Raw genomic sequence first — 23,129 nt, 5'->3', positions numbered from 1 at the left:
CGATGCGGAATATGTATGAATTCTGGTTGTGCTTACTGACCTCAAACCGATTTTATGTGGTACACGACGCTCAAAAATCTGTCAACATTTTTTAGTATGACTTTGGTAAGCTACCAAGCCAGATTGTCGGACCATTACGGCTACCGTAGTGAGGAGCTTAGTGGAGTAATACTTACTGTGCTTCAACATAATATTATGGTATGTGTGTAAGTGATTTATCTGACTGTTTTGTTTTGCTTAATGCGCCTTATAATCCAGTGCGCCTTATGTATGAAAATTGACCCGTTCATTGATAGTGCGCCTTATAATTCGGTGCGCTTTGTAGTCTGAAAAATATACTTCATAATAAAAATACAGTATAATACTAGTCCAATTTTACAGCAAAGACTTAAAGTGTCCTGATGGGAACCTGTACTCGTTTTGTGCTGACTCAGCGAGAAAACGTTACCTTGCGCCAGCAGCGTTAGTTTATCAGTGTGGAAGAAGATCCTAACTGATAATAGAACGGTTCCCAGGCTTTTATCCGTTGATGCCACCATCGTGTTTCAGGTGATGATGATGGTACTTTGGATCCTTTTTGTTTTTTGTTTTGGTGTTGTGTTTCATTGGGAATTTCACACTGAGGTGCTTCTTAAACATCTACAAATGTAAAGTATTCACACTTGCTGTGATTATTTCCATCTGAAATAATCGTGTCTTACCCAAGTCTGAATACAATCACAGTAATCGATGCTATGCAACATGACATCTTATCAATTTTGTGACCATAGAATTGATTATCAGCATTGTGCTCAATTTACGATCTTTATTGTTATAAATAATATCCCTTCATGTTCTTTTCGCTCGTCGGTATTAGGGCGGCGGGTGTGCTAGAACCTATCCCAGCTGACTTTCAACAAGAGGCTGGGTGCGTCCTGGACTGGAATGTGGAAGAAAGAACACACGCAAACACATAGAGAACATGCAAACTCCACACAGGAAAGCCAGAGCAGAGATTTCACCCTCACAACTACAAAACATACAAGCTAACCACTTGTTGACGGTGCATTCTGTTTCAAATACATTCTAAATAATGTTATAATCATTTTGTTTGAAATGAGCAGAGTTTTAATTGGCGGTGGCCAGATAAATGCATGCAATCAGGGCAAAATAAAAGATGAACATAAATTTCTATCAATTCTATGACCATATTAGCATTATGCTATTTTATTTTGGTCTTCATTGTCTTAATTACATTTGAAATATGGCAGCACGTGGACAAGAGGTTCGGGGTTCTCTCTAGGCTCCGTGTGAGTTGGAATGCTTGTTTTACTCTATTCTGTCTATAAAGACAGTATTGGGTAGTGACCAGTCCAGCATGTACCCGGCCTCTCGGCCACAGTCTGCTGGCATCCAAGCTCACCTCGGAGCCTAATGGCGATAAAGACGATAGAAAATGAATGGATGGATGTTCATTTTCAATCAAATTGCACTTTTTATTGTTGTTTTATTATAAATACAAATACATTTTAAACGACATGACATTATTATTGATCATTTTTAAAATTTATTTGTGATCTTTTTAAATTCACGGCGGCCATTTTGTCATAACCCTGATGCATTTTGGGGATTCAGTCTGCTGGATTATGGTACATACTTCCAATAGTTTATTTTTTTTTCTTTCTTTTAAGTTTTTTTAAAATTCAATTATTTTGTTCTAAATCCGTAAGTATTTTTTCTTTAGTCGGTTCGGCCATTTCCTGCTAAACAATATATCAGTGGGATTCCTCATAACGCGGCGTGGACGAATTGCTGGAACTCTTCGCGCGGCAAACAGAACAAAAGCGTGGAGTGAAACCACAACACAAACTTTTTTTCTCTCTCTCCCTCTCTCCACGCTATCTCTTCATCAAGTGTGTGTTTGTTTGGAGGGCGGAGGAGGGATGGGAGCGGAGCGGGGCGGGGGTGCACCGTGGGACAGCGCCGACCGAGGGCCCCTCCTCCCCGCCTCCCCAGATGTGCAGCGGCGAGCCGGGGTCACTTCCAGTCGGAATAGTGCAGCGACACCATCTCACGTTGACGACGACGTTTAACTTACACCGTGGATCTACTCGAACGCCCCCCGTCGCCCCTCCCCGCCTCCTCATCAGTCGCAGACAAGAAGACATTGGGATTTATGAACAACCCATGTGGACTTTATGTGTAAGCACTTTCAACGAGAAGGAATGCCTAATTTCTTGGCGAAAGTAACTTTATTGTTGTGGCTAATTGGACTAGCGCGAGGTGAGTCATTTAGCTTCGATGTGCATGAATGCCTGAACCCGTTTTGTCGTCAACCTGTTGCTCTCTTAACTGCAGTTTATCGACACTTGTTACCGTAGGATTCGTGACTCAAGTCAGAGTTGGCCAAACCTTTTCAGCTAAAGGCCTCAAATTATTATAAGAAATATGCTTCTTTTTCTGGACACAAACTAACAAAAAGAATGGACTTATTGCCATAATTCTGATACTTACGGTCTATAAACTAAAGATGAAGAGCATATAATAACAATAAGTTTGGGAAGCCAGTCAATACGTTTGATTTTTTTGGGGCTCTTTATGCACCTGTTGGCATCATGTTCTCCATTCTACCAATATATGCAATTATTGCCCAACTAATCATTGAAAGAACGGCTGCCGAGAACAGGGGTTCTCCAACTTTTGAGAAATTTTTCAAAGGACCCCCATATAATCCTAAAGTCAATTAAATATAACTCCCTTGTCTACAGCCTAAATACCCTAATAATTTTGCCTAATATTGAATTTTTTTTGGGAATGTTATGATAAGAAATTCATATTTTTTAGAGAAAAAACATTTGTAATTTTTTTCATGAAGAAAGTTGTACTTTTTACAAGAACTAACACTTTATTTCTCTAAGAAAAATGCAGAAATATTTTCTTTATTTTTGTAGACTTTTTTCTCATTTTTTATTTTTAAAATATATTTGTTTTCTTTTTTTTTTTAGAGAAAATAAATTGTAATAGTCGAATTTTTTTCCAAGGAAAACTTTTTGTTACGATTCGATTTGATCTTGATTCCTTAGGTTGTGATTATGTTCAATTTGATATTGATTTAAATGCTTGGATGTCAACAGTAAGAAGTAGAAATAATAGAGTATAACGTCATATTTCTTCAAGAAAAAAAGTTCTAATCTTTACAATAACAAATACGTACCGTATTTTCTTGGGCTTAAGTCGTTATTTTACGAGAGTCACGTCGTGTTTTTCCAAGATAAAGTTGTAATAGGATATTAAAGTCAAAATGTATTGAGGGCTAAGGTTGTATTTTAACAAGTGAATTTCACTTTGTTCTAATAATATACTTTTTATTCTTAAAAGATAAGACTATATTCTAAAAATAAAATTAAGTTTGTTCTTGAACAAAATGACTGATTTAATTGGCCCTAAACTACATTAAGGTAATATTTAATTGGTTAATTATGTTTGTATTATTGACTGCCGGTCCACATACGGTAGGCTATTTAGGTATGCATTTTTGAAATGATATGACATAATTTATTGCAAATTATCTTGTGGAGCCCCAAGCTGTGGCTCGCAGACCCCAGTTTGAGAACCCATGGCCTTGAGAGCCCGCCCACCAAACCGCTGTCAAGACCCACAATCTTTTACTATGACAGCTAATTGCACATACCTTTGACATTTTTGGTGTTGTTGCACATAAAGACATTTATTTTGTCCAAACAACAAGCACAGGTGTGTTATTGTTATCAGTCTTGGGAAGATTACTTTGGAAATGTAATTGGTTGAAATTACAAGTTACCCTGTTGAAAATGTAATCGTAGTCAAACTACTTCAATTACTTTCTCAAAATAATGTAACTAATTACATTTGATTACATTTGATTGCTTTTCCTAATTTTGAATGAATCCATCAACAGGACCCTTTAAAAAAGAGGATTAAAACCATAGATCATTATTTTGGAGTTAACCATATATTTGATCTTTACACAAATAATAAACTGATAACAAATGTGCTGAAATGTAAATACATAATAAAAAATGTGTTTGTTGCATTATACACGTACTGTGTATGCAGTACATACTGTATAGGTCTACAGCATATGGAAAACATTATAGGAGGTTGACCTAATGACAAATGTTGACCTAATGATACATGTGCACAATATTGTAAACCATATTTCTTCATATGACAACCCAGATAAGTTTATGTTTCATAAAGTCCAAAATCATAAAGATGAAACTCTTCAAACGTTAATGGTCTTTTGTGTTCAAAAGTGTAACTATGAGTCTAAGCTTTTCAAAATATCAGATAAACTAATAGATTGCAGCACATTGCGCTTCGAGGTCATATTTGGAAAAATGTCATATTTGAGACTACAGTAGAATGGCACATGACCAGCTTTAGAAGAAAGAAATTATATGAAAAAAAATCTGAGCTTTTGTGGCTATTTTTCAAATGTCACTAAAATTGTAGTCCTAGAAATTTCCAAAAGCAACTGTAATTTAATTACCCATTTTCTCCCAGTAATGTGTTGGATTACGATGACATGAATTTTGTAATGAAATTAGGTAATTTAGTTACTCCCCAACACTGGTTATTCTTCCAAACCTTTCCTTGACAGGCCTAAGATGCTCCATGCCTACGGAGTTGTGTTTGAACCAGGGGAGGTGTGAGGCCACTCCAGATGGCAACGGACAGTGCAAGTGAGTGCAAAAATTCACTTTTTAAACACGTAAGAAATGGGGAGCACGTGTGCGAGTTGAGTCATAGATGGCGGACGGAGGGTCGGCGCGCGACCGAGCCCCCTCTGCGACCAAACTCCGTCAGCCCTAAATCTTGCTTTTGCGTTTCTTTCACCGAGCGACAGCTGGGGTCTCCAGAAGCCCGGTGGCCATTGTTCCCATCAGCGATTAATTCTGTGTGACTAATCTGGGTGAGGCTTCCCAGAGAGGCCAGACCATCAGACCCTGTCCTTCCAGACACAGATCCCTACCACTCGTCCCTCCCTCCTTTTCCCTCTCTCTTGGGATTTTGTCCCTAAGTGACCCTCAGAATCTCATAGTCCCACTGGGCAGATGGCAGAGGGTTTTCCAAAGTTATGCACTTTGTCTGCAATGAAGTGCCTTCACATTAAGACCATGGCCACATGAAGGTGAATAATTCCAAAAGTACTCATTCTTTCATGTTTTTGCCCAATTTGTCAACTGTGCTTATTGGTAGCATATCGTTTGCGATACAATTTATTTGTTGTTTTCAGATGTTTATGGAGCCTACCAAGCTACTATGTTTCTTGTCAGACTTTAAAAACAAAAATAACTCCATACTGCTGAACTTTTCGGGACTTTTTTGTCAACGATGTCGTCCTTTGAGGCTTGGGCCATCTCCTCAGTCATTTCCTCTGCAGGAGGACTCATTTTCTCTTTGTTTTTCAACGCTCTCCCACGGCTGCAGCAGTAGGCTGCAAACATTAGCGCCTGTTGCGCCTCGCTGCTACGTGCTGTGTGCGTCAACCTAACATGGCACAGTGCTATTGACCCCACGATTGGTTCAGCAACTCACATTATTCTTGGCTATTCATATTGTATGTCAAAACATGGACAAATGCATTCTATCAAACTGTATTGACCACGTGTCAAATGTTTATCAAAAAAAAGTTATTTTTCCTGCGATTGGCTGGCGAGCAGTTCAGGTTGTACCCCGCCTCTTGCCCGAAGATTATCCCAATAAGCTTCAACACGCCTGCGACCCTTGTGAGGATAAGTGGTACAGAAAATGAAGTTATTTTGAGATATGTATCTTTATTTATTATTATCGCCAAGCCCGAATTAAGACATTTTGATGGACTGTCGTAGCCGCTAAACAGTGAAACTGAGACGTCCAAAGAGCACATCGTCATTGGTGGCCCCACCTTGTATTCTGACACCACCGTATCCCATCTTTTACAATCACTGGGCTTTATCTTGTCAACTCAAACGCGACCGGATACTCTCATTACCATGGCGACGACAACAACAATGGATCGCATTGTGTGTTTTATACGAACAAAATGGGGGAAAAACGTATGCTGGTGGTCACAGGTGCTCAGGAGAGGACTTTAATTCAAGGATTGTTTGAGGTATGTTCACGTACTTTTAATACGATACGGCTCGCAAACAGGCAACAAAAATGTTATGGAGCCTACCAAGCTAGTTATGGAGCCTAGCAAGCTAGTGCTAGCAAGCTAGTGCTAGCACTAACGGTTGTACGTAAACATGCCGGCATTATGTCAAATCATGCTCGAAAGGTTCGGTGTGATTCAATTACAACAAAGTAATTTAATTACAGTAAGTTAGCAACCATTATTTGTCATGTTGGTTTGACCTGAATGATTAGAAGACCTGAATAGAGAATACTTTTGAAGATACTAAGTATACAGTACACAAGTATATACAGTAAATGAACAAGTCATTTAAATAGACACATTGCGCCATCTTGTGATCGGATCGGTGATCGGTTATGGTTTTTTTAAACTCGCTGATTGGTGATCGGCCCCAAAATCCTGAATGCGTATAGCCTAGTATAAAATCAATTTGATGAAATGAAAAGTCACTGATTGTGTAGTGTTGCATTCTCCTGACTTAGTGGCGTGCAGTGTGGGTTGAGTTCCCACACTGTGACAATATGAATGTGAGTGTGAATGGTTGTCCGCGTCTATATGTGCCCTGTGATTGACTGGCAACCAGTTCAGGGTGTAGTCTTCCTTTCGCCCGAAGTCAGCTGGGATTGGCTCCACCACCCTGCAACCCTGAACAGGATAATCGGTATTGAGAATGGATGGAAATGAAAAGAACACAACTCTTCCTCACATAGTCCTCCAAATAAGAGCCAAAGCATGCTTGCTTCAACAATTTTGTCACCCCTGTTGAAGATTGCTGTAAAACTGACACATAAAAACCAAAGAGTATTAAACATTATAATTTAAACACAAACATTTTTAACCAAACCATAATTTTTTTAAACGGAGACTCTTATATGAATTTGTTAACATATGATATGAAAATATCATAGAAGGGCTAATAGAAATTAGCATTGATGTTGGTAATTCTAAAAGTTAAAACTTCTACTTTAACACACAAAGCAGCAGCACATAGAAACAATGCCGGCAACAATACTCACAGGCGTAGATTCTATCTGCTTTGTGGGAAAAATTAGTATTACCGAGATTTTAGTTGGGACCCTTCTCTGCCTCTTCTTCTTCTTGTTAATTACACTGCATGTCTTCCAATAGACCTCCGTGCTGCCCAGCATTTGACAGTAGTAGTATCACATTACTACACTAAAGGTACACAATTTCGGTATTAAAAAAAATGTCTTAACAAACAAAGTATTCATATGTCTGAAATGTTCGTAAGTGGTATTAAAAATCCAAGATATAGCAGGGAAGCAAAGGATGAAGTGAGATATGGCAGGGGAACATTGTAACTATTTAATATACGCATAATCTACATTAAGAAAATGAGGTACCCGATCAGCTGATATTGCCTCTTCAGTCTTCTGATTGGCCTTAATACACATGAGATACAACTAATACGGTTTCTTGTGGGCAGATGGAAAAAAAATGCTGTCTGTGGGCGCAGTCCTCGGAGGTATGAAGTATTTAAAAAATATATTCGTTTATGTGTGATCTTTAGCTGGTCTCAGATGGGGCCATTGGGAGTTCTGTGGTTCATAAAGTTGACTTTCATGCAGCATCATAGAAAATGGAGGGATGGTTTCAGTTGTTGTTGTTTTGTTTTTTTACAATATCCCAAATGGTCCTGGGCTCCAGTAATGTGGGAAGATTGGGTCACTCACAATTCCTGTACAGCCAGAACCAGGCAGCCATCTTTGGCCTCCCACCACATCTTAATTTGGTCTGGTTGTGTTATTTACCCCTTTTAGTCCTTAAGCTACACTCCCCTCCACCTCACTACCCCTCTCTGCCTTCTCCGTCTTCTCTTTGGGGGCCACAAAGCCATCATTGTGCCTCTGCATTGTGCTCATTCTCAGACTTCTCCAATTAAACATGGAGATGGGGCATGAGGCGCTCACTCCAAGCTCGCAGTTTCAAAAGTGGTTTTATCGGGCTCACAAAGATTAGTGCTGGTGTGTTTACTACAGTATGCCACCAGGTTTTCATATGGATTGATTTGACTTTTTCGGAATTATCAACCTGGAATTTAAAAAAAATATATATTTTTCCCACAAAATGGCATACTGTACATGAGGTTCTCAGTTTACAACGGAGTTCGTTCCCAATAATAATCTTTGCTAATGCACAATTTAAGTCATAATTACAGTAAATACTAATACTGTGAAAAACTGAGGCCCCTTAGTATTAATATTCTGTAACTAGGCGTGTAACGATACACTAAAAATCATAGTTCCTTATTTTCCTTGTTTTTTTTGTGTCACGCTTGGGGTCATTCAGAACAGATCTTTCTCTTAAGGAACATGCCACATAAATAGGTTTTCTTCTTTTTATGAAATGAAGGATGCAGACAAGTGCAAAAGTACAAATTTGAAGAGTGTGCAGTATTCTGCTATAAAAACGCTCCCAAACGCATATAACCAGCCATGACATCCACTTGCCTGATGCTGAGCTGCACTGTATTTGTTTACAGAATCGAGTGGCTACTGCTTTGGCTCCATCAGAAAAGCTCAGGAGTAACTGTGTAAATGTTAATTCGCAGCTCGTGGGCTAGCCAGAGACTGAGCTGTGCTGTATCTGTTTACAGAGTAGCCAAGTGGCAAGAGCGCAAGGCAGTTGCACTTCTTGTCCCTTATGTACTGTGTTCGAACTCTGTACACCTCTGTACCGTAAAAAGTCTGTATACGAATACATGTACCACTAATATTAAGGAAGTTTGTCTCTGAGTGTTTTTATCGTTTGCTATGAGATGCACTTAAGTTTAAAGTCTTTAGGACAGTGCTTCCCCTCCACTGTGCTGTGAGAGATCATGATGTGTGAAGTGACAATTTCATGCAATTGGTGCGAGAATGGCGGCACGGTGGGTGACTAGTTAGCACATCTGCCTCACAGTTCTGAGGACCTGGGTTCAAATCCGGCCTCGCCTATGTGGAGTTTGCATGTGCTCCCCGTGCCTGCGTGGTTTTCTCCAGTTACTCCGGTTTCTCCCCACATCCCAAAAACATGCATGGTAGGTTAATTGAAGACTCTAAATTGCACGTAGGTGTGAATGTGAGTGTGAATGGTTGTTTGTTAATATGTGCCCTGCGATTGGGTGGCGACCAGTTCAGGGTGTACCCCGCTTCTCGCCCGGAGATAGCTGGGATAGGCTCCAGCACACCCGTGACCCGAGTGAGGCTAAAGCGGTACAGAAAATGGATGGATGGATGGTGCGAGAATGATTATTTGACTGTAAGTTGACTTGTGTGCTTATTTTTATAATGATAGTCCACAGTAACCATTCAGTTTTGAAGTTGAGCATCCTAATGGGATTTTACATCGTATAAGCTATCACCCCCCCCAGTATGTTTGATTCCTTTTGGTGCATCCCACGGGAGCTGAGAGGTGGCCCTTCTTATTCAAGTTTTGAAACCTGATTTTATATACTTAGATTTAAAAAAATATATATTATTCATTCAAATTTGGTAGGCTTGTTAATGTTAGTAGCACATCTGCCTCACAGTTCTGAGAACCGGGGTTCAAATCCCGGCCCTGCAAGTGTGGAGTTTGCATGTTCTCCCTGTGCCTGCGTGGGTTTTCTCCGGGCACTCCGGTTTCCTCCCGCATCCCAAAAACATGCATGGTAGATTGATTGAAAACTCTAAATTGCCCTCAGGTGTTTGCGAATGGTTGTTTGATTATATGTGCCCTGCGATTGGCTGGCGACCAGTTCAGAGTGTACCCTGAACTGGTCGCCCGAAGTCAGCTAGGATAGGCTCCAGCATGCCCGCGACCCTAATGAGGATAAGCGGTACGGAAAGTGGATAGATGTTAATATTACTCTTCTCTGTGGTGTGTCAAATTTACATGCCATTTTTTGGCCCTGTTTGGTGCGTCTTTAGTAAAGGTTGGGAAGGAAACATAAAGTTAGGTAAAAAAATAAATAAATAAATACCATGGACAAAGTTGTAAGACACATTACGTAACTGTTTGCATGGTTACTGTGTTTGCATGGTTAGTGTTAGCCAACGGCTAGCTTCTCTCTTCCCCGCCTAACACCTGAGCTAGACCCGCTAGCAGCATGGCCTTTCACAACAGAACTTCCCCATTGAAACCCTCAGAACGTAGTTTGTCTATATACCGTTTGTGAAAGAATTCAAAGGTGCTTTTCCCCATAGTCCAAACTGAGACGATACACCGAAGTTAATAAGCAGCATTGGATGCTTCACTCAACAGCCATACCTACTTGACATTCAATACCATAAATAACATCTCCCCCTCATATCTGTGCTGGCATTGACTGAGGTTTATCTCTGACAGAAGTTATCTGAAGGCCTTCTGGTTTCCTGTTGAGTAGTTTCTGATTCCAAGAAGGCGTTTATTAGGAATTAGATCTGAGCTATGTGCTGTTTGTGTGAGGATACTGGACTCAGACCTCACAAATGATGATGGCAGATATTCATTTATCTGGTTCTAGTTGATGTGAGGGTGGTACTGTGGTTGACTGGTTAATAAATCCGCCTCACAGTTTTGAGGATCTGGGTTCAAATCCGGCCTTGCCTGTGTGGAGTTTGCATGTTCTCCCTGACCTGTGCAGGTTTTCTCTTGGTACTCCGGTTTCCTCCCACATCCCAAAAAAATCCATGGTAGCTTATTTGAAGACTCTAAATTGCCCGTAGGTATGAATGTGTGTGTGAATGGTTGGTTGTCTATATGTGCCCTGTGATTGGCTGGCAGGTCAGGGTGTACCCTGCCTCTTGCCCAGAATTAGCTGGGAAAGGCTCCAGCACTCCCACAAACCTCGTGGGGAGAAGCGGTACGGAAAATGGATGGCGGGATAGTTGATGTGAATAAATTTCCTTTAGTTACACGTATGCAAGAAAGTACGTCTGTGGGATAACCACCAGGAAAGCCACATATATAGAATTTTGGAGGTCAATCGTCAATCTTGAATCAAATATTTATTACATGACCACTTTCATTCTAAACCAAGATTACGATTAGACTCAATAAATACATCCAGTTAGATTCAATATAATGCCAATGATTGTTTTCAACAACAAACAGATCTTTTGTTGTCTACCCATCTGGAGGCTTGATGTGGCTCAACAGTGTTTCTTTTCATGTAACCAGATGTAATCATATGACTGCTGATCTTGACACCATTCGTTTCGAAGGTCAACAGATAGTTAAAGACTTTTTCTTTCTAACTACTATGGTACCTTGACTTACGAGTGCCTCAACTTACACATTTTTTGAGTTACAAGCCATCGCTTCATCAAATATTGCTTTTTTGCCAAAATTGGAGGTACGAGCCAGCTCCATATGCACTGCCGCTTAAGTGAAGTGAAAAAAAAAAATCAAACAACTCATTCACTGCCAGCCGTTTTCAAAGCAGAGTTCCCCATATTGGCAGCCGTTTAGAGCAGTCTGACTGATCTTTCAAGATCCACAGAATGTGTTCTGTGACAATATAAGAGTGCTTCCTTCTTTCACCAGAAAAAAAGTTTGTTTTGACCTAATTACGCTCTTTAGTAACAAGCAGTAGAATATGAGTGGTAAATACTGGTGTCAGACTAAAAAGCAGAAAAAATAGCTTTTTGTGGAAATAATATCTCAAGCGGAACAGTGACTTTGACGCCAATATGTTTTGTTTTTGTAACACCTCAAACTTTAAAACAACAAAGCAAAACTGATTTGTACCTATAAAGAAAGACGCTGTGAGCGACATTGACTCACCGCATGGCTGGATTTGAACGTCGGTGGCTTTTTAAAATGGCGTTCCACATTCACTCCATGAATGCAACGCACACTGTCTACGACCTACCACGATACATACTCCATTTATACCATACATATACAGAGTCTGTTCGAGTGTGAGGTGCCTAAAGTTGTCCGACTTCCAACGTGTTGGCATTTCTCTCCCTCATACTGGACATGACAAGCTGAGATCTTTATCTTCTACTCAAAAGCTGAGTTGATCTCAAATACAAAGTGAAGCAATGCTACCAACTACAGGGACCTGTTGGTCATTACAGTGGTTTACAAACCTGAATTCCACAGACAAACTGAGCAGAAGCTTCTTCCACGCCTACCTGTTGAAAAACATAATTGACAAATATATTAGTTGGTGGCAGTAAATGGTTGGATTCCAGTTGATGAATATAAACGTCCACTGCAGTGAATGGGTTAAAGTACTGTAATGCCCTCGCATGTGGGCAAGGAGAGTCACAGTCGCCATTGCACTTTTGTGTGTTAGACAAATGGTCCAAAATACAAAATGAGAGCATTTTTCATCTCGACAAAATACGTCTTTGTTGTTGTAAAGATAACCTTTGTCTCTAAAAAAATATATACATTTATCAAAACATTAGGACCTTTTTCTCAAAAATAGACTTTTTTAGCATTTAGAGGAACACAAGATAGTTATATTTAATTGGCATTAAAATTAGAAGGTGTCTTTGGAAAACTGTCTCCACTGTATGGGGTCCCTCGACCCAAAAAGTTTGAGAAGCCCTGTTGTAGAACATCAGGCTTAATCCCTCACCTGAGTGTATTTATTCTTTTGATATGTGATGCATGACGTCTTCTAAATCGGTGCATCTTTTATGGTACATTAAAACACCAAATAAACAAACAAGTTAAAAGGAGCTTTCCAGGTTTGCGTCCATGTGCGAGGGGGATGTTTTTCTCCGAAAACAACCGAAGGCATTAATTCCTCGCTGGTATGTGCAATGAATGCTACAATATACCACCACTTCAATGAAAGTGAGCCCTTGTCTTTCCAGTTCTGCCGACACTTCAATGGCACTTCTGTTTGCTGTGGTCAGATGAGTCTGTCTATACCCACCTTCCCCACCCCCCCCATGCCTGGCCCCCTGTATTGAGACACACACCTCCATTGAGAGTCAGGAAATGGCCACAGAGCGACTAGAGGGAAGAAAAGGTGTCGTATCTCATCATATGATCACACAATGGGGAAATACACACATGATTTTTTTACATGGCCGCCACTGTGTCACATTCCCTTCGGCGAGAGTTTTTATGAAGAGTGGGCTTATTGGGCCGACGGGAGCCTCAACCATGAGGATTTGCGATATTATAAGTTCCCTGGTTGCCAAGACAAATCTCCCCGATCCTCGATGGCCTCGTGGAAGGAGTGACAGTCGATGGTTTTTCCCCTCCTCGTCCGACCACCTGTCTGCGGGTTGGGGGAACGAAGGATGTAATGACGTGGTTTTGTGCATTCAGCTTCAAACACAAACTGGCCGACGTTGCCTGGAGTGCCTACACTGTTTTTCTGGGCGTGTAAGGCGAGCTCAACGCATATCAACAATCATGTCCTATTTTAATGTTTTCCTTCCTCGAAAAGGACCGATTTTTGGATGTCTCTAAAACTAGGGATCTCAAACTTTTTGGGTCCAGAGACTTGTTACTCTGCAATTTGTTTTTTTATCAAGGACTATAATGTGCACCCTTAGAATACCAAACACTACCCTTTTTACTGCATTGTTGTATTAAAAAAATACTCTGTTTTCAGCATTTGCATATATCTGTTAACACAATATTTCCTTTTACGCCAAATAATCAGAGCAGCTTGCGTTTTTGGGTGTACAGTTTTGTTATCTTTCGGGCTGCCAAGGTTTGCCAAAAATCACAGCACCGACACGTTATCTTGGTTTTCGCTAAGCAGAGGTAGAACTTCACTGTAATTGTTTAGAAAGTTGACTTTGGCTAGAGCGTGAGGTAGTTACACTTGTTCGACGTGGGATATATCCGGACATGACTTTCTTCTAGCTTCCTATTGGCTAAGATGGCCTCATAGTTAGAAGTCATAGCCTTACCTATTACTTTGGAATGCGTTCATTTAGCTACTTACAGAGCAGATCCAATTGATACCAATAAGCATGTTTGGGGATGAACAGCATGCATGTTCCAGAATGGTTCTAAGCTGGAAGCACCATTTACAGCACAGGTGTCAAATCCAAGGCCCGCCGGCCAGATGCAGAGTCGGATCCAGCTACATCATTTTATGTTGCACACGACAGCTTGCCAACTAATTAGGGTCACAAGGAAGTTGGAGCCTATCCTAGCTGTACACTTGAATTCCAAAATGACACTGCCGCCTAGTGGTTGTGAGAAAGGTGTTAACTTTCATTCTAATATGCCACCGCCACCTAGTGGTTATAAAAAAGGTGTAGCCTACACTTTCATTCCAATATGACAGGGGTACGTATGACTGCATATATGTACAGTTGTCCTCATAAGTTTACATACCCTGGCAGCATTTGTGAAATACATTTTTTTTTTTTTTTACATATGACTGATTTTAATGATAATGCTTTTCTGAAATGCTGACCGTTTAATTTGAATCCCATTAAAATAAAATTAAATGTGTTTCACCTGGTCCTTCATGTTTTCTTTAAAGAATTGTACCCATCTTACAAATTCTGCCTGGGTAATCAAATATATGAGCACAACTGTGTTTTTTTATTTACTAAATAAAAGTAGGGCTGGGAATTTCAAAATATGAGCAAGTAAATAAAAAAAAAAGTATTACGTGTTCAAATAAAGTGCTTCACTTCAGAATAATTATTTGAAAAAACTACCAAAATACAGATAATACTTCATGTTTTGATCATATGGGTAGAAGCAAAATCACCCATCCATCCATTTTCAACACCGCTTATCTTGGTTAGGGTCGCGGGGCTCTGGAGCCTATCCCAGCTGACTTCAGGCGAAAGGCGGACTACACTCTGAACTGGTCGCCAGTCAGTCGCAGGGCGCATATAGAGACAACCATTTGCACTCACATTTACACCATCACTGAGTGGGAACTGAACACACACTGCCCGCACCAAAGTCAGGTGAATGTACCACTACACCATCAGTGACCCAGAAGCAAAACCATGCATTGTAAAAATGCATTATACATAGGTAGAAGGGTTCCAGAATTTTGAAGTCAACTTTGGGTGTGCGTATTATACATGGGTGCACATTATACACGAGAAATCACGGTAATTTAGCTCCTGGCTAGAGGACGTCGTGGCTCGCAATATGTTCAAAACTAGTTAGCCATCATGAAACTATTTCGTTTGACACATGCAAGGGCAATTGTGTAATTAACCGGGATTTTGGCACGCCTTCACACCCGATTATTTGCGATTAAAGCCATTTGTGTGATTTTATCGTTATAACCTGCCCCCCGAGGGCAAACATAACTACAATGTGGCCTGTGATGAAAACCACTTGAACACTCCTGGTGTACAAGAACAATGTGATGTTCCTGGAGAGCTGACATTCCACCTCCAGACTTCCAGTAGTTTTGTGCTCCTGTTTTAGTCATTACTGCTGCTGTGACCTGTAAGATACGTTTCCCTGCATGCCTCCGTAAGGCTCCCAAATAAATAGGGTTTCTATGATGAAGACCTCCAGATGTGGGCCGGCCAGGGCAGCCTTCCTGTCCAATTAGAGAGGGCAGAAAAGAAGGATGGATGAAAGGTGAGGTGAAGAAGAAGAACCTTTTGAGCTTCCCTTGTCATTTGTTTTGCCAAAAGAGGGGGGCTGTGGTGTTTGGGTGTTCCAGCTCCACAACAAACAACTCCACTTATGGAGTGATTACAGCCTTTTCCCATGATGGGGAGTGTGAAGGAACAGCGAGAGTAGAGGTGACTCACCCTCGGGCGATGCTTTTAACAGATCATATAGGCGCAGGACCAAATAGCCAGGAAATGAGATTGGGTGGCGGAGACGGGAGCACAAACACCACTGACACGCTTTGACTACAGCGAGCAGCGCCAGAAAGACAGAAATAAATTCCAGCATCGTAATCCAGATTTCTGGAGTTGTGGGCAAGGCGGCTAATCCCTGAGCCAGAAGTTGAAGGAAACCTCTTAAGAAAGTCTTCTGCTATTATGTTATTGTGTTGCAAGTATTATATTGTGTGTCAGACAAGTTGACAAATGGTGTCACAAATGATGTACAGTGGTAGTATCTCAAATCATATTTCCCCATTGTAATCAACCAAAGTCCCATTAATCCATTCCAGCTCCCCTTAAAAAAAAATCAGGAAATCAAATCAGAAATTAAATCAGGAAAATAGCACTCTGTAATATTATACTTGATAAAAACATACAGTAATGACCTCGTTAAAGAGAATGTAATAGACTTAAACAGCCACATTTTTTGCTTCAATTCAATGGACATTGTTCCTTGGCTACCTGAGCCATACGGATATACATGGAGACGGTCACTCAGTAAACCTCTGTAATAGTCGTTCTAATATATGCCTGTGAGCATTGTTATATTAGCTGTCTACAAGTGTTACTTCACCATTTGTGTTCAAATATCCATTGTTAAATGGTTATAGCACCACAAAACCAATGCTATTCGTTTGGGCTGCACATTTATGGCCAAAATAATAATCACGACTATTTTCGTCAATATTGCAATCACGATTATTTATCATGTTAGGGAAAAATCTTTCTTTTTATTGCACTACTTTTTAACAAACAATATGTAACAGTTTTCAATACAAAATTATTATTTAGAGAATAAATGATAGATCATAATAAAAAATGTACTCCAAATAAAATCTACTTTATCAAGGCCTAACTGAATAAATATGTTGTTACAAAGCGCACTCACGAATGAGTGCACGGTGAGCGACTGGTTAGAGCGTCAGCCTCACAGTTCTGAGGACCCGGGTTCAATCCCCGTCCCCGCCTGTGTGGAGTTTGCATGTTCTCCCCGTGCCTGCGTGGGTTTTCTCCGGGCACTCCGGTTTCCTCCCACATCCCAAAAACATGCATTAATTGAAGACTCTAAATTGCCCGTAGGTGTGAACGTGAGTGCGAATGGTTGTTTGTTTCTATGTGCCCTGCAATTGGCTGGCAACCAGTTCAGGGTGTACCCCGCCTCCTGCCCGATGACAGCTGGGATAGGCTCCAGCACGCCCGCGACCCTAGTGAGGAGAAGCGGCTCAGAAAATGGAGGGATGGATGGATGGATGGCATAAAATGCAATAACATTAGGCTGCAAGTATCAGCTTTTCATTTGAAAATCCCCGTCATCAATATATACATTGTTGGTTTTCGGCCCTGCTGCTTACATGCAGTGATTTCTCCAGATTCTCTGAAGCTTTTGATGTTATAATGGACCGTAGATGATGAAATCCCTAAATTCCTTGCAATTGTACATCGAGGAACATTTTCCTTAAACTGTTTGACTATTTTCTCACGCACTTGTTCACAAAGATGTGAACCTCGTCCCATCTTTGCTTGTAAATGACTGAGCAATTCAGGGAAGCTCCTTTTATACCCAATCATGGCACACACCTGTTCCCAATTACCCCGTTCACCTGTGGGATGTTCCAAACAGGTGTTTGATGAGCATTCCTCAACTTTCTCAGTCTTTTTTGCCACCTGTCCCAGCTTTTTCCGAAAGTGTTGCAGCCATAAAATTCTAATTTAATGATTTGCTAAAAACAATAAAGTTTATCAGTTTGAACATTAAATATCTTGTCTTTGTAGTGTATTAAATTAAATCTAGGTTGTACATGATTTGCAGATCATTGCATTGTGTTCTTATTTATGTTTAACACAATGTCCCAACCTCATTGGAATGGGGGTTGTACAAGCTATTAAAAATCAGTTGATCAATTTACACAACACGTCCCCTTTAAATGCCATTTACAGAATATTAGATTTTTCTTCCATCCATTCATCCATTTTCTGAGCCGCTTATCCTCACAAGGGTCGCGGGAGTGCTGGAGCCTATCCCAGCTATCATCGGGCAGGAGGCGGGGTACACCCTGAACTGGTTGCCAGTCAAACGCAGAAACAACCATTCACACTCACACCTGCGGGCAATTTAGAGTCCTCAATTAACCTACCGGAGTGCCCGGAGAAAACCCACGCAAGCACGGGGAGAACATGCAAACTCCACACAGGCAGGGCTTGGGATTGAACCCCAGTCCTCAGAACTGTGAGGCAGACGCTCTAACCAGTTATGCACCGTGCTGCCAAAATTTTTCTTAGCAGCCTAAAATTATTATCCTTTAATGAAGTGTTCCAAAAGGGGATTAAATATATTCCAAATTATGTCAATCCAGAACCTGACACCAATAATATCTCTCACAGTGCTTCACATGGCTCAATAATCAAATCAATGCCATCCAGTTAAGCTCCTTAAAAAGGGGATGCCCACAGATGCCCTATATGAGCGTACAGTGCACGTGTAGCTAATGTTCTGTATATTCTGTGCCCGAGATGACAGGTGGCAGATTGGGCCAACACTGATGGGGGAAACCCCTTTTTGAGTGGGGTCAAATGTCAGCACAGCATCTGCTGCCTGGCTCGAGCCACTGCACGGGTCCCTGTAAATGCTGCCGACCTGTTGCCACGGACTACGGCGGCAACCATTGAAGAACAAGGAACAATGACCAGGGAAGATAACAGTATCGGCCTTACCGACGTGATAATCCCACCGCGGTTATACGATAGCGCACCCAACACCTGATATTTACTCAGCTTCTGATTTGTGCTCCTTCTTTTCGTCTTCATTATGTAGCTTTCCTGCGGTACAGTTTAACATGCTGCTGAGATTACTCTTGTTGAAGCAGCTGCCTCTCACTGTTTGTTTTGACTTCATAAAAGAGCCGTTGGCTGTCTTTTGTCTTGCCCCGCTCCATTTATTTTGTAAGTTTTTTTTTTTTTAACTTTGTATTTGTATTTGTACAAAACAAAAGAAACAATTCAAAATACAAATTTTCCTATTACAAGACAACGTCACGAGATATTTTCACTTTAATTCATTCCTTGACCAAGCTTGTAATTCAGTTTACTTGTACTGTAAATCAAATCAGTTTTGTTACATTTTAAATAAAACATGACCCTGCCGATGTTTTGCAATGTTGATAAAAATGCCAAGAGTGGGAAAGTTTCTCCAACAGAAGTCCAGGAATTGGTGGAAGATGATTTTGCTGGATTTTCAATGTTCAACTGTTTCTGCTAACATTGTTTCACAAAGTCTGTGGTGTTTGTATTCAGTGAAGTCATGCTCTTGTATAGCTTACTTATAAGAACTTTATATATATTTTTTTTTAAGTTTAAACTCTTAGCGACTTACTGCCTTTTAAAAGGTGACATTGTGCCGAGCGTGAATTTGACGGGCCCTTGCCAAGTTAAAGAGCAAACTGTTAGCATTCTTCACAGAGTGTGTGCTGCATTTGACTTACGACCAGACGGTGTGTTTGGATAGCGTGTCCACGTGCGGCGATACTTTCTTTCTGTGTTTGACGCCTTGGCGTGAGACGTAGGGTAGTTTGGCACTTTTTGTGTGTTTTTCAGGGGCAGGTTGGCAGCGTGCCTGTGTTGAGGTTTCATGTGTTCAGTGGATTACAGTAATCACCTGCATATTTGTGCCTCAGTATTCACAATTTCACCTATTTGCATATATGGCTCTAGCTGAAGGACCCTACACAAGATGCCACCAAAGGCCTGTCTAATCAAGAACTGGTGTCAAGGAAGTATGTGTAAATGATACATTTTTTACTGAAAACAAGCTTTGTATGTCAGCTATATTTAGTCTGGGTTGTTAGTGGATGTTAAAGAGTGTCCAGTTCCCCTATTTCACATTCCTTTTGTTTGTCCCATTCTGTGTGCAAGTCTTTTATACTGGGGGTCCTCGGTTAACAGCAGTTACGAACTGCGCAATGAACTCGCTTGCTAGGTGACATATGAGGTCACGTGGGACAAGAAGGCACGCTCATTTACAAAATAAGAACACTCGTAAGGACCTGCTGATAGCCGCCAGTCACGTTTGGACATTCACACTGGTGGCCAAACCTGACTGACGTCACTCACTAGGCAATGCCCCTTAAAGGCAACACACGAATACTACAGTATGTACAGTATTTACAATTTATTAACACAGTGTTTTTTTTACATTCTCTTTTATTATGTTTATTGTCTTCACACGTAACAAAACTTTTTGGGGGGGCTGGAACAGACTCATGGCACGTCATATAATTTCAATACGGAAAAATGTATTTGATGTACAGGTAAATTGAGTTACCAGCTTATCACCAGTCAAAGTACCACTGTTTAATAAAAGGAGTTTTGAAGAAAAGTTGAGCTGGACACACCCACCTTGTGGACAACTTTAGTTTGAATTGACTTCTGAACGTTTATTCACCTCCTTTTCAATTTAACCGTTGTATCCATTAGGACTGCAGCTATTATATTATTATAACAATTATTTTAAAAATCAATGAATCTGTTGATTATTTTTTTCATTTAATGGATGAATCGGATAAAAACATTTTTTTTACATTTTTTCCTTTCTTAAAAACAGGACATTATTTCCAATCCACAGTGTAGAAAATGCACAACCATAAATTTCATTCAGAAAATAGGCAAAGATTTTTTTGTTTTCCAAAGTAAAAGGAGATGTTTGCAAATGTCTTATTTTGATTCAACACAAAGATAATTAGTGTGCTTTCATGAAGGAGTAGAGAGATCTGAGAATATTTATTGTGTAGAAGCTGAAATTCAGAGGATTTGGACAAGTTTAAGATAAACAGGTATTTGAATTATTAATAGATGATGAAAATATTTGTCGATTAATTTCATAACCAATTAGTTGTCGATTACTCAATTAAATGTTACACCTCTAGTGTCCATACTTAGGGACAAGTGGCGGGATGTCACAGGCAGGAAGAGTGGTGAGAATATGGGAGGTGGTGGTGCTGCTGCTGAGGGGGCCTTTGAATGTGCCGGGGCAGCAGCTGCCGTCTTCCTCATTAACATGCGCACCTGCTCCTTGCTGCCTTTTTCCAGTGGGCTCATGTGGCGCCTCCCAACCACTGGGGCCTAAAGAGGAACCCCCCAGCACTCCTTTTCAACCCTGCTACACACACACACAAGCGTACAGACTTTCTCCTCTACTGGGACAAGATGGTGAAGTGCAAGAATTTGTGGCTCAACAGGTTTTAATGCATCTGCAGAACGCAATAACATACACATACAGTGAACCCCCGCTGCATTGTGTTTCTTCTTTCATAACACCCCACAATGTTGAAGATTTTTAAGCAATTGTTTTTAATGGCCCTGCGATTGGTTGGCGACCAGTTCAGGGTGTACCCCGCCTCTCGTCCAAAGATAGCTGGGTTAGGCTCCAGCACGCCCCCAGGCAGCCCTAGTGAGGAAAATGGTTGGATGTTTTTAATGGGTTTTTACAGTTTAAAAGCAAGTCTGAATTTAGAGTTGTATGCCTTCAGTGTAGTACCATGTTGTGGCACGAAATGCCGGGCAGCACTGAGGTCTCCTAGAAGAATTGGAGTGTCATTAGCATCAAGAAGAAGAGCCAGAGAAGGTCCCCTACTAAGCTGCAGTAATAGTCGTTCCCACAGAGCATAAACAATGTATGCCTGTGAGTCGTATGCGCTGTTTGTGTATGTTGCTGCTCCATGTGCATTTAAGTACCGGTTGTTTGAAGGTTTAGGATTACCGTAACATCTATGCTAATTTCAGTCAGCCTGTTTATGGCGTTTCATAATATTTTACCATTAAGCTAGCAAACTTTCATTAGATGAAATCAGATGGTTTGGTTCAACATTTTAGTGTTTAAATATACAATGCTTAATTCTCGCTTGTTTTATGTCAGTTTTACAGTAAACCTCAACTAGGCAAGTGACAAATAAACAACCCTAGCACACATTGGCTCTTTTTTGGAGAACTGTGCGAGCAGGTCTTCTTTTCCTTTCCTCAACGTGATGTTATATGATAGTCTCCCATTTCTTGACAGTAAGAGAGTGAGAACAAGTGCAAAACAAATACCGTACATTAAAAGTGTCTTTTAACAAGTTTAAGTGTGTTTAATTAATATGTGCAATAAAGGTAAAACTAGATGAAATAATTTTCACTTATAGCTGGTAGGTCTGCAACATTTCCCCAGTGATAAATGGGATTTCACTATAGTTCATCGGTCACTTGAAAATGGCGGCTCTTAGCCCAGCCTAGCTGTCAATTGATTTTGGGAGAAAATCAGTGTGAGGGCAGTACCATAAAAATGTGCCCAAATTGTGACATCACAGTCTGGAAAAAAATTCAGAAGGGCTTGCTCAAAGACACATTTTGGGAAATAAGCAGTTCACAAAAGATTTAGTTGTTTGTCCAGGAACTCCAGAAAACCAACGCTTCAAATACAAGCAACTAAAAAGTACATTTTCCAAAATATGTCCCCTTTAGAGTTTGGGGTAGAATTTGTTGTAACTGATTAAGTCATAAATTTCTCACCTTTTATTCAGGAATTCATTCAGAAAAAGTTCGACATTTTTATGATGGTGGACCTGCACCTCTATAAATAGTACTTACCAATCAACTTATGACATCCTCTGTGCACTACATTTTGTAATTTGCGTTATTAAGTTAGCCTTGTTATTTATTTTTGACTTATTGCATTTGGTTTTGTGATGGGCTCTAAATGAAAGGCCATTGATTTCCCGATGCGGCCTTGTTCTTGTCAGAGCGCCTGCTGCCAATTGCAGGAACGGGACACATGGCACAATGTGTTTGGACGAACAAAATGGTAACCTTGGTTGACATGCCACTGGTCACACAGTCCAGTGTTTAGACAGCGGGCAGCCTAGCATGTGATGTTTTCTTTTTCTTGCCACAATCCCAAGGCTGAGTAATCCCTCCGAGAGGGCGACTGTCTAAACACCCGTCTGTGGTTAAAAGAGGAGGCTGGTGCTCAGCACCCACACACTCATTGGACCCCCTGGGAATGTTTTGGGATGTAGTCCTGGCATCCCTTTCAGGGCTAATAGATTGTCTGTCTGTGCTCAGGTATTTGGTGCGACAGTGGTGCTATGTCGTGGGAAGACCAGTTGGATGTTGGTGGGATCCTTTATGAAACACGTTCAATGCAAACACTCCATTCCACTTTTTGCTGTCTTAAGGGAGCCAAGATGGCTGCT

The 23,129-nt window shown here is 40.7% G+C and overlaps 1 protein-coding gene across 4 annotated transcripts in view; it reads left to right on the top strand.

The window, feature by feature from the left end:
* Positions 1-1,875: 1,875 nt before the first annotated feature.
* LOC133474875 (neurogenic locus notch homolog protein 1-like) overlaps positions 1,876-23,129 on the top strand; it is an 83,417-nt gene continuing 62,163 nt past the window's right edge. For 2 of the 4 annotated variants that reach the window (XM_061766996.1, XM_061766993.1), the window contains exons 1-2: positions 1,889-2,262; positions 4,622-4,703. In XM_061766996.1, coding sequence (XP_061622980.1) covers positions 2,178-2,262; positions 4,622-4,703 — 167 coding nt within the window. In that variant the 5' untranslated portion in view covers positions 1,889-2,177. Of the gene's footprint in view, positions 2,263-4,621; positions 4,704-23,129 lie in introns of all 4 variants that reach the window. The other 2 variants (XR_009787649.1, XM_061766994.1) reach the window with 2 other exon arrangements.

The sequence above is a fragment of the Phyllopteryx taeniolatus genome, chromosome 3 (genome assembly GCF_024500385.1).
Source record: "Phyllopteryx taeniolatus isolate TA_2022b chromosome 3, UOR_Ptae_1.2, whole genome shotgun sequence".
Classification (NCBI taxonomy): Eukaryota; Metazoa; Chordata; class Actinopteri; order Syngnathiformes; family Syngnathidae; genus Phyllopteryx; species Phyllopteryx taeniolatus.
This window is presented reverse-complemented; position numbering and strand designations above follow the sequence as displayed.